Source organism: Cibotium barometz, chromosome 26 (assembly GCF_041138505.1).
Source record: "Cibotium barometz isolate CiBa-2024 chromosome 26, ASM4113850v1, whole genome shotgun sequence".
Lineage (NCBI taxonomy): Eukaryota > Viridiplantae > Streptophyta > Polypodiopsida > Cyatheales > Cibotiaceae > Cibotium > Cibotium barometz.
The window spans coordinates 13,126,632-13,139,317 of record NC_141071.1 but is presented as its reverse complement, the minus strand read 5'-3'; the positions used below and the strand labels follow the sequence as shown (position 1 = coordinate 13,139,317).

Sequence of the window (12,686 nt, the reverse complement as noted above, 5' to 3'; positions counted from 1 at the left end):
CAAACAGAAATATACAATCAATTGGCCTTTGACGTTCTCAAATCATACTATCATGACCAACAGTCGAAATGGGAACAATAGTCTCCTTTGGTTCAAGCAATCCTAAATGATACTCACTCATCGAGTATTGGCCAGACGCCGTATGAGGCAGCATATGGTCGCCGGTTCTCATCTCTTTTGACAAGACAAGTGTCACCATCTCATGAGGCCAATAAAACCACCGAGACATTCTCGAAAATCATGGAGTCAGTTAGGAAGCGCCTTGCAAAAGCTCAAGAAGCATATACCCGGCAAGCCAACAAATCCAGGCGAGATGTCAACTTCAAGAAAGGGGATTGGGTATATCTCTGCGTCATGAAACAACAGCTAAAGCAAGTGGGCAAGCGTTGTCCCAAACTTTCATTCCAAAGTTTCGGCCCATTTTCAATCATTCAGAAGTTAAGCGATGTCTCTTTAAAGTCAAAGTTGCCAAAAAGTTACGTCGTGACCCCATTGTGAGCCCTCAATCCAAGGACAGTCAAGCACGAGCTACGTAGGTCAATCTTCGAGCCTTAGAGGTCAGTCGAGAGTCAGTCCTTTTAACCCACTTGGAGAATTTATCAGATAGTGCATATAGAGTCAGCCTTAGCAGTAAGCGATGCATGCCCATGGGCTAGCCAAAGGCCAGCCCATGGCTGGTGGCTCTGTCAGGGGCTTGATCAAAGGCTATTGATAGCCTTGACCCTCTAGATGAGGCAGCCAACAGCATGCAGGGATAGTAGATCCCTATCAGCCATGAGAAAACAGTATTTTTTTAAGCCCTAAAAGGGGATTTTTCTAGGTATTTTTATGTTTTATTTGGGGTTTTTTGTCTTGGCTGCTGTGTGAGAAAGAAGAGATGAGAGAAGAGACAATGTACTCAAGAACTCATCAATGAACCACTAGCCAACTTGATTAGAAATGAACTACAATGCCTCATATATATATAGGCACAAGATGAACGGATCTCTAGAAAAGTTCCTCCACCCTTTCCTCCACCCAAAAATGTGTAAATAGGAAAAAATGGAAATGAATGCTATAAATCCCAAAAATGCCTAGAGGCTAAAGAGTGTGCCACTAGCGTGACACCATCTGGAGATGACACCTATCCAACACCTCCTCTTCAGGTCCAGATGGGAGGACCAACGCCAACGCGCTGAAGAAGATAATCCAAGGTAGGTCGAGGAGTAAACAAATCAGCAACATTATCTTTGATAGGACAATACTCAAGCTGAATGCGACCTTCATAAATCCAATCACGAACAAAATGAAAATGAACATCAATGTGTTTGGATCGTCCTCGAATAACTGGATTTTTGGCTAAAGCAATAGCACTCTGTGAATCTGAGTAGATGGGTGTCGGAGTAGATGAACATCCAAGGTGATTCAGAATTTGCTAAAGCCAAAGTGCTTCAAAAGTGGCATCGAGATATGACTTGTACTCTGCTTCTGTCGATGAAGAAGAAGTAATTCGCTGCTTTTGACATTTCCAAGCATAAAACAATAGCCGGACATGGAACGCCTAGTATCAATACACCCTGCCCAATCAGAATCTGAGTAACCAATAAGTGTATCTCCACCTGCATAAGAAATGCCATACTCAAGAGTTCCATGAAGATATCGAAGAACCCTCAAAGCTGCCTGCTGCCAATGAGATCGACGAGGCTGTGAAGAGAATTGGCTGAGAATACTGATAGCACAGGAGAGATCTGGCCATACTCAAGAGTTCCATGAAGATATCGAAGAACCCTCAAAGCTGCCTGCTGCCAGTGAGATCGACGAGGCTGTGAAGAGAATTGGCTGAGAATACTCATAGCACAGGAGAGATCTGGCCGAGTGTTAACCAAATAAAGTAGAGAACCAATAAGTTGGCGATACTCTGTAGAATCAACCTCAGGGGAATCATTATCTTTGGATAATTTTGAATTAGGATCCATGGGACAAGTGAGTGATGCACAATCATGCATGCCATATTTCTTAAGCAACCTTAAAGTATACTTCTTTTGACAAAGAAAGATGCCAGAAGCAAATTGCCACACTTCTAAACCAAGAAAATAGTGGAGTAGTCCAAGATCAGTCATGGCAAATGATGTTGTGAGTTGAGTTTGAATCCATTTGAGTAGGTCCAAATTAGAGCCAGTGAGTGTCAAATCATCCACATAAAGCACAAGAATGCATCTATCATCATCCACAATAAGCACATAAAGATTAGGATCTGCATGAGTCCTCTCAAAATGTAGAGAAAGGAGAAAACTGTCAATCTTCTGATACCAAGCTCGAGAAGCTTGCTTAAGACCATAAAGAGCTTTCTGTAATAAATACACATCATGTTCATGACCCTGTGCAATAAAACCTTCAGGTTGTGCCACATAAACTTCCTCCTCTAAATCTCCATTCAAGAAGGCAGATTTAACATCCATTTGATATATAGGCCAGGCATAGTGAGAAGCAAGAGCAAAAACAACACGAATAGTAGAATATCTGGCAGTAGGAGCAAAAGTTTCATCAAAGTCTTCACCTTCTTTTTGAGTATAACCTTTAGCAACAAGTCGTGCCTTGTACTTATCAAGAGTACCATTAGAATGAAACTTGACTTTGAAAATCCACTTAACACCAATGACCTTTTTATGTGAAGGTCATGGAACTAACTGCCATGTGTTATTAGATTCAATAGAAGAAATCTCTGCTTGCATTGCTTCACACCAATGTGGTAAGGAAAGAGCTTCCTTAACCGTTTCAGGCTCAAACACATCACCAATAAGAGACATCAAGGCAATACTTCCTGAAGGGCATATACATAAGACACGTGTAGTAGATTGTTGAGCATCTAAAAGTCATATACCTGAATCCTGAAGTAGAGAGCGAACCCATTTTGGAGGACCAGAAGTCCGTGTAGAATCCAATGAAGTAGTAGGTGTCGCAATCGAACTGGATGAAGGGGATGAAGTAGGAACTGATGGTGTAGATGAGGATGAGACTGTAGGGAATGAGAGAGGCTCAAGCTCAAGAGATGGAAATGGATCTGAGAGAGATGTAGAAGGTGGTAACTCATCAAGACCAAAAACATGCTCATCAAAGATGGCATCACGTGAAAGAACAATATCCTCACGAGAAGGATCCCAAAAACGGAACCCTTTGGAGCGAGAAGCATATCCTGTGAATATCATAGGTTTGGACTTAGCATCAAGAGTCCTCCTCTTAGAAGAAGGCACATGCACATGAGCAACACAACCAAAGACATGAAAATGAGAAACAGTAGGCTTGTGGCCTGTGAAAGCCTCCTCTGGAGTCATGCCGTCCACTGCTTTCGTAAGAGAGCGATTGAGAAGATAAACTGAAGTAGCTATAGCCTCACCCCAAAAGGAGGAAGATAGCGTCGCATGATGTAAGAGGGAGCGGGCCATTTCCTTCACCGTTCTATTCTTTCTTTCAACCACACCATTCCACTGAGGAGTGTAGGGTATGGTGGTTTGTCGTTGTATGCCTTTTGAAGCCAGAAAATCCTCAAATGTTGTAAACTCACCTCCATTGTCAGTCTTGAGAAAAGATACCTTTTGACTTGCTTGATGCTCCATTTGGGCAAGCCAAACCTTGAAATGAGAAAGAGCATCAGACTTCTTAGGTAAGAAATAAACCCATGATTTGCGAGAGAAGTCATCCACAAGAAGCATATAATACTTGGATCCACCAAGCGATTGTACTTCCATAGATCCTGCAAGATCAGCATAAATAAGCTCAAGTATGTGTGTGGCCCTATGAGTAGCCTCCTCTGGAAAAGAAGCCCGATGTTGCTTTCCTTGAGCACAAGAAGAACAAATGTGATGGCGAGGTTTCTGAAGCTTTGGTAGACCTGTAACCATGTCATGTGAGACAAGATGTTGCAAAGTAGCAAGAGGAACATGGCCAAAGCGGAAATGCCATAGATCACTATCTTCATTAGAAACAAGTGCTTTAGGAGAAGCAAATAATTGATGAAGATGAGAGTCATGTGGTGGCAACTGTGCTATAAAAGAGCTTATATGATAAAGCCCAGCATTTTGATAACCATGTGCCACACAAGAAAGTGACTGTCTATCAATGATTTCAATCACTTCAAAGTAAACCCCAAGACCTTTAGAAGTAGCCTTAGAGATAGAAAATAAGTTGGCAGACATCTTAGGCACATGCAAAACATCATGTAAGATAGCATCTCCAAAAGAAACATCACCAATACCAATCACAGGGAGAGACGAAGTATCACCAATGTGTACTGATGAAAAGATAGACTTATGGTTTTCCAATAAGGAAGAACTATTCGTCATGTGAGAGGTAGCACCACTGTCGACAATCCACTCATCCGCAGTATGCGTATCAAGATCTTTGATTACCACAAGTGATATGTCACATGAAGAAGTAGAAGACATAGCAACATATGCAACCTTGGCGTTACCGTCTTCCTTCTTGTCTTTGTCTTTGTCGTGAGAAGATGTTGATGTAGAAGAACCCTTAGATTTGGATTCAAGTTCAGCTTTTACCTTCTTGGATGCCGCCTTCTTAGCAAAACAACGATCCTCCGTATGGCCACCACGACCACAGAAAGTGCACTCCTTGGAAGAATCCTTTGATTTGTCCTTGTCGCCTTTGGTTGAAGAATCTTTAGCATTGGAATTAGAGCCTTTGCGTTGATCGTTCCCCTTGTCTTTGCCTTTGCCCTTGCCTTGGCTTACAAAAGCCGAGTCCTTTTTGTTTTGCTTGCGGGTAAGGCACTTATCATGAAGAAGACCCATAGTCTCTTCAAAGGAAGAGAAAGGAACTCGAAGAAAGATGTTATCTTTGAACGATTCAAAAGAAGAAGGCAATTTACCAAGTAGCTTGTGGACCGGATTGCTTACCAATATACCAAACTCTTCAAGTTGCCGCTTGATTCGATTGAATTCTCCAAGCTTCTCCACTATGTTGTCGGATTCGGAGATAAAAAGCTTATCCAAATCTTCTTCCAACTTAGCCATCTTAACTGTTGAAAGTCTTCCATATTGCATTTGTATAGCGTGCCATAATTGTTAAGCCGTACTCCTTGTAGAAAGAAATTGAGACACAACCGATGTAGACATGCCATGCACAAGTAAAGCTTTGGTCCGTGCATCCATATAGGTTTGATATTGAGAAGGCACCATATGAGGAGAAGTAATTATAGACCACACCCCGGCGCTTTCCAAAAGAAGTTGCATAAACAAGAACCAAGTGTGGTAGTTGTTTGGGGTAAGCTTTTGTGAATCGGAAAGACTTGGAAGACTCAAAGATTGAGTGAATGGGTTAAAGGGCTGATATGATTGAGTGGGGAGAGGAGTAATAGTGGAAGTAGTAGAAGGAGGAATCATAGTAGATGAAGTTGCCATAAAAGGCATAGATGATGTAGGGGGATATACCATAGAGGGCATAGAAGTATGTGGATAGGAAGGCATAAAGGACAAAGAAGAAAGAGAGAAAGGATCCGTAGAAGGTAATGGATATAACGGAAAAGAGAAAGTAGAGCACCTACCGAAGAAGGAATTGCACCAACTTCCGTTGTAGTAGTTGCCGGTCCAACCGTCGTAGGAGATGTAGGATCCATAGTATCTTCAAGTTTGCCTTTGTCTTTTGGAGTAGAGGAGTCCGAGATCCCATAGGGAGAGGGTGGGAAAACACAAGGGAAGAAATGTCGTACCTCCAAAAACGCAACCAATAGATGGGCTGTCCACCAAGGAAGTATCTCCAAAATATGCACAAAGATAGTGCGAAAACGCAGCCGATATATGAACCAATAGACTCCGTAGAAACCACCAAAAGAGGGCTGAGAATGTAGCCTTAGGTAGAAGGAGTATGGAGGAGTTGATTGTCCACAAAAACGCAAACACAAAGTGTGTAGCAAAGTGGAATTTTCAGCCGGTAGAAAGGTGTAGAAAAGAGGATGAATATGTACCTCAAAACACCATGAAGAGGGCTGAAGTTGATGATGAAAACGCAGCCAAGAAATGGCTACAAATCTCTCCACAAGAAGCCTCCAAAAAAACGCTACCGCATGTAGGGAAAACTAGTTGGCACCGCAAGTAGAGTTGTAGGACTCGGATTGAAGTGCTTTAAAAAACACACTTGTAGAGGATGGTAAGGGACTGGTTTGAAGCCTTTTGCATCATTAAATGAGTGCAAGGATGATGAGTAAGGGTTTCTGCAAAAAACGCAAGCAGAAATTCTGCATGCAGGCAGTCTGCGAAGAATAACTCAAAAACGATGAGAAATTTGCGAAAACTTTCTTCTGCTAAGTTGTAGACCACGATGATTCCAGTAGGTCACGCGGGCACAATCCTCAAAAATGCATTCGTTTAGCAGAAAATCAAAAAATGAAAAAACGCCATTGAAAGCGGGGTTGTTGAAGAGGACTAGAGGTAGAGAGGAAGAAGGATAAGGAGGCTCTATGTGCACCACTAACTTGCTCTGATACCATGTGAGAAAGAAGAGATGAGAGAAGAGACAATGTACTCAAGAACTCATCAATGAACCACTAGCCAACTTGATTAGAAATGAACTACAATGCCTCATATATATAGGCACAAGATGAATGGATCTCTAGAAAAGTTCCTCCGCCCTTTCCTCCACCCAAAAATGTGTAAATAGGAAAAAATAGAAATGAATGCTATGAATCCCAAAAATGCCTAGAGGCTAAAGAGTGTGCCACTAGCGTGACACCATCTGGAGATGACATCTGGAGATGGCCTACACCTTTTAGGCTGACCGACCAGCACCCCGCCCCCCCTCAGTATATATAGCCTTGCCTATCCTTCATCATTGGTGTACCACTTCATTGTCATATCCAGTACCATATGGCCACTACCCAAGACAGCAGCCACCTCCGACTACAGGCCACCGTGGGACAGCAGCCCTCTCTGCTATCATCTACGTTTAACATCTGCTGGTTCAGGCTGCCTACATCAGGTTGACTTCAGCGTTTCACATCAGGCTTACATCAGCATTTCACTCAAGGCTTACATCAGTGTTTCGCATCAGGCTTACATCAACGTTTTCAACCTGTCATCAACGCTTACATCTGGGCTGACATCAGAGTTTATCTTCAGCCTTACATCAGCGCTTACATCTGGGCTAACATCAGCGTTTATCTTCAGCCTTACATCAGGGCTTACATCAGCGCTTTCATCAGGGCTCACATCAGTTCTTACATCAGCATATCATCTGCGTTTTACCACAGCCCATGGGACAGCAGCCCCCTCTGCTATACATAGAGCATATCAGCATTTTTGCCTCAGCTCTCACCATCGGGACAGCAGCCCACTCTCTGCTACATCATACCATCGGGCCCACTCTCTGCTTAGCTTCACCATCAACATCACATCAGGTTCGCAGCACCCATGTCACCAGAGCTTGCACCACTCGGGACAGCAGCCCACTCTCTGCTTAGCTTCACCATTGACATCACATCAGGTATGCAGCACCCGTGTCACCAGAGCTTGCACCCCTCAGGTACACATCACCCTTGTCATCAAAGCCTACACCCTTCACGTCTTGCAGCACCCTTGTCATCAGAGGTTGCTCCACCACCACCACTTGGGACGGCAGCCCTCTCTGCTCTTCATCTACCACCTCAGGTACAGCAGCACCCTTGTCATCAAAGCCTACATCACCTCATCTTCCGCTACCACTACCACCTCCGAGCGCCACTGCTTCCACCAACGCGAGCCTTCAACACCGACTACCTCTCGGAGTGCTTTGCCTCACATCAACACAAGCCTTCGTCATCGACCGTGCTTTAGCTCCGACATCATCTCTACTTCTGAACTAGTCTTTCTTCCTAGAGTCACCTCATATTAGAGGGCTCTTATACATATTTGCACTCACCCTTATATATTCACTCACATATTTCATGCTGTGTGGTTTTGCTCTCGATCTCTCGTACATCTAGTCCTTTCGTCCTTTTGCCCTCTGTTGTACCATTATCAAAGGAAGAGGCTATACAGGTAGTGCTCTTCATCAATCCCCACAGATTTTCTTTCATCAAATGAAACTTTATTTTCATTTGCCAAGTGTGGAATCTTGGCCATAAAACTTATATATGAACATGTGAGAGCTCATAGTTGCAGATAAAATTTTAAAAAATTTACCTCATGCTCCCGAAAGATATGGTGTTCAAGAAATTAGGATGCTATAGGAAGTTGTAGCAACACTTTAATGCTTGAGTTATACCCTCAATTTTGAAAAATGATGGAGCAATTAAGATAAATTACCTGATTAAGCAAGATTTTGCAAAAAATTAAAAAGCCCAAATATTTGCTTTGTACCTTTTGATTGATTAAAGCTCTCTGATTAGTTGATATAGTTGATCTTGCTGATGTGATGAAGCAGCTTCTAATGACGAGTTGCTCACAATGCACACAGGCGGCAAGTGCAGCAGCAGCACTTAGCTATAGGTGCGGCATTGGGTGACGAGCCAGGTGAGGTAGCCGTGCTCAAAGCACACATAGAAGAGCACAAGTGCCAAGGAGTAGACGGAGTCGGATGCACGCGAGACGAACAGTTGATGAATGGCCTTTTTAATAAGGTTATTGAAACCTTTGATTAAACGACGACATGTTACTAATGAAGGCAGCGACCAGGGTTGCAGTGTTCTAGGCGAAAAGGAAGATGGACGCACACAACGGTGTAGATGGGCTGACAATGTGCAGATGGTGACTGTGATAGGCTGATGTAAGTGGTTCGGGTCATTGGGCAGGTGGCTCTGATACTATTTGATAGAGACTAGGGTTAGGGTTGGCAGGAACAATGCTAAGCTGTGGTGGCTCAAAGATCTCCGTGACTTCTGTGTGTGGAGAAGGGGGGAGAGAGAGAGAGAGAGAGAGAGAGAGAGAGAGAGAGAGAGAGAGAGAGAACAAAGCTCTTAGAGAGAGAGTATTTGCACGACTACAAATGATGTGACTTGAATATTTCTTCAATCAAGTACAATACCTTTATAGGTATAAAGGTTCAGCTCATGACATCATTGCTTATGTCAAACACACAAAAAATATATCTAGATATTATGTCACATACACAAACAAACACATAGGCAAGACCTTGATCCCAACACGGATGTCATGTGCATCAATTAATCCCAATGCTCATGGACATGTTTATCCTCGCTAGCACGTATATAAGCAGATTTAAGGGCAGATTTGGATCTGATATTGCAGCCCTACAAGCACCCCGGAAATGCCCCAAACATGCGCCCATGGATGGGATACCTTTAGGGCATCGTTTGGCCACAAAAGATGACTTTTTGGCATTGTTTTATGGACTAAAAATGGGAAAGTGACCTGCATACAACTTTCCCATTTCAAGCCTATAAAGGAGGCATTAGGCTGTAGTAACCATCATCAAGCAAAGATCAAGGAGGATTCATATGCCAGAAACTGCAAGAGCAACGTTGGTGGCTCAGCAAGAGCTTCTCTTGTGTGTTAGCAAGTAGAGAATTGCGACGATGCATCATAGGATGACATGCATGATCAAGATTTAGGTTATCCATTATATATACTCATATTTTGCCTCTAGCTTGTCTTCCGTGCATTTACTTGATGAGTATGATTATCGTTAATGTGTGCTTAATGTTACTGTTTAAGCTTCCGCATGTGACAATGCATTGCAACTTTCTAAAAAAACTAGCCCTTGTTTGTTGACAAATAGTCTACCAATCTCGGAATTGATTGCATTCAATTGCACTCTTCTTCGAGTTTTTTCTTTTCTTTTTTTGCTGGTGGGGGGGGGGGGGGGGAGACTGTTCTCCAAGTTCGTGGGGTGGGAGGGGTTCAGCTGAGCAGAAAATGCAGTAGCACGAAGAGTCAAAGGGCAGAGTAGACAGGAGCAGGCTATGCATGGCTCTACTACCGATGTATAGCTCAACAGAGGGTAAGAAGGGGATGAAGGAGAGATAGGAAAGGGCATCCAGATTCTAGAAGAAGGTGATGGGTGTAGGCACTAAATGGGAGCAGCACACTTTGGACCATCCTCTTACATGTGACACTTGAGTTTAGAACATCCTTCAAGTCTTACACAAAGGTAGTTTGATTAAATCGGTAAAACAATTTCCACTCTATGAAAAAACAGATTTTTTTGCTTTCAAAACTACAAACAGCAGAGGTACCTGTTGTGAACGTCGAAAAATGAAGATACTTTGTCCTGAGGCAGCATATGTATAATCCCGCCAACATGCAAGAGCACGTAATTTCTTATCAAGTTGTGGCCCTGCACATTGTGGTTGAAAGGATGTAAAAAGTCTTTTAGACAGACATGCCCTATGAGCTGACAAATTAATGAGTAAAATGGGCATCAATCTATAGTAAGCAACCTATAGTAAAATATTACCCACCAATGAATCCAATTGAGCTAGCACAGAAACAGGCTGTAGAATGTCTAAATTATTAGACTTGGTTTATGTAATGATTTTTATGACATTTTCAGCATAACCTGGTTTTATCTTCGTTTTTAATGTATCTCCAAAGTAAGTGTTGAATGATCACTCCATAATAAGTGTCTTTGCTAAGCATAAGATTTTTCTTGAACCACATAAGTTGAGGTCTCAAACTCATGAATAGCTCAGCCATACACATACCACTTGACAGCAAATCAACTGGTTTCACTTGATGGTTCATCAGACACTCCATGGTTTTGTGAAGACATTTTCAAAACAATTGTTTAATAAACCTGTAATCTTGGTGCGCAACGAACACCAAGAGTGAAAAGAGCCAAGACACTCACACGCATCCCTATGATCATCCTCTGGATCTAAAGTAGCCTTCTCTTCAAACTATTGCTTCATGTCTATTCCACAATTTCTTGCAATGTGCTCGATAAAGCCACACTTGAGCATTGCCCTACTAGCTATCACCATTTGGCCGTCCAAGTGGCTCTCCCCTATTTCGTGCCAAAATACAACAGACCAGGGAGCTTCATGTCGCCCGTATTGAGGCCAAGCCTCGTGTCACCTACAGAAGACCAAGCCTCGGGTCACCCATAGTGTGGCCACGACATGGAACCCACTATCAAGGATCACAGTTAAGGATTCCCATTGAGCCAATTCCGTGCTCGGTAAGACCTGCTATCTACAAGTTCCAAGAATAGGAGATGTATCCATTGCATAATGCATGTGCACACATCTCTACTTGCTTGAAACTGATTTGTGTGATTGCCTGCTATGACGTGTCCAGTTCACAAGCACGGGATGCCCACCCGTGAACCGTGTGAATGTCATGTATTCTGGCATGGTTTGTGGCATGTGAGCAGGTGGTAAGTATGAATCTAAACCTTTGTTCTTTATTGTAAAGGTCTTATAACCTTTACTTTTCACATTCATTAAAATCGGGCACTAGCCACTGGCCAGTACCCGGGGCCCAAACGACCCAAGCGCAGGCTGCCAACTTGTGGGCGCTCCTTTGACCAAGTAAACTCCGGCTTCCACAATCTACATGCTCTTGTCTGGGTAACTTGTCGTCATAGTTGCATTTGCCTTGGATTATTTGGCTGGAAAGCCCTTGGAATCTTGTACACATTAAAATACTTCAAAAATATACTTCAGTATTGATGGGAGATTGGTGTATGAGACTGGTGACCAAGCTAATTCAACTCTTTCGAGGAGGCCGGCTTCCACAATCTACATGCTCTTGTTTGGGTAACTTGTCTTCATAGTTGTGTTTGCATTGGATTATCTGGCTGGAAAGCCCTTGGAATCTTGTACACATTAAAATACTCCAAAAATATACTTCAATATTGGGAGACTGGTGTATGAGACTGGTGACCAAGCTAATTCAACTCTTTCGAGGAGACCAGCTTCCACAATCTACATGCTCTTGTTTGGGTAACTTGTCTTCATAGTTGCGTTTGCCTTGGATTATCTGGCTGAAAAGCCCTTGGAATCTTGTACACATTGAAATACTCCAAAAATATACTTCAATATTGAGGGGAGGTCGGCCCGTTCGCGGCCCCAATGGTGGTGTCCTGTGCAATGCTTGTCTTTTGCAGACCATCTTGTGCAATGATGTATCTTTCAGTTGTTTTGTGCAATGAGGCTATTACATTTGAAGTGTTGACGCACGTATTGTTCACGAGACAGTACCCAAGGACGTTCTCAGTGGTATCAGAGCATGGTTGTTTCCCTCCTTAGTGGAGAAACCGTTGTTTGGGCATTGGGATCCAAGTGAACAGCCGTCATACACTATGGACAGCGATGCACAGAGTGGGCAAGGGCCTTGTTCACATGGCCAGCCAAGTGATACACATGCTTCCAATGCCTTTGGTAATAGGCATATGCATATAGGTTATGTGGAGGAGCGAACACATATGGGACAGCAGTCTCAAAGCCAACAGGGGATGCATGAAGATGACCCAAATGTGTAGAAGGCCGAGATGGAACGTCTAAAGAGGCAGTTGAACGCAAAGGAGGAAGTCTGAAGAGCTGAAGATGCTTCATGAGAGCCCGCACGTTCAAAAGCTTATGGAGGCCACAAAGGCTGAGTCTTTGATTGCACATTATAGACTCTATGGCCACAGAATCGAGTGTGAACCCTTGTGAGGTAGCTCTAAACTACCTTATGCACACTGGGGATTTGGTAAAGGGCCAAATAGGTGAACTTTGTGTCAAAGAACCCCCACATGTGGCACTATGTTTCACATGA

General features: G+C 43.2%; 1 protein-coding gene across 5 annotated transcripts in view; it reads right to left on the bottom strand.

Annotated features, from left to right (window-relative positions):
* The window catches only part of LOC147623683 (transducin family protein / WD-40 repeat family protein), a 137,162-nt gene that overhangs the window by 121,616 nt on the left and 2,860 nt on the right, over positions 1 to 12,686 (bottom strand). For all 5 annotated transcript variants that reach the window (XM_086820271.1, XM_086820272.1, XM_086820270.1 and 2 more), the window contains exon 3: positions 10,160 to 10,260. In XM_086820271.1, the coding sequence (XP_086676397.1) occupies positions 10,160 to 10,260 (101 nt within the window). The remainder of the gene's footprint in view (positions 1 to 10,159; positions 10,261 to 12,686) is intronic.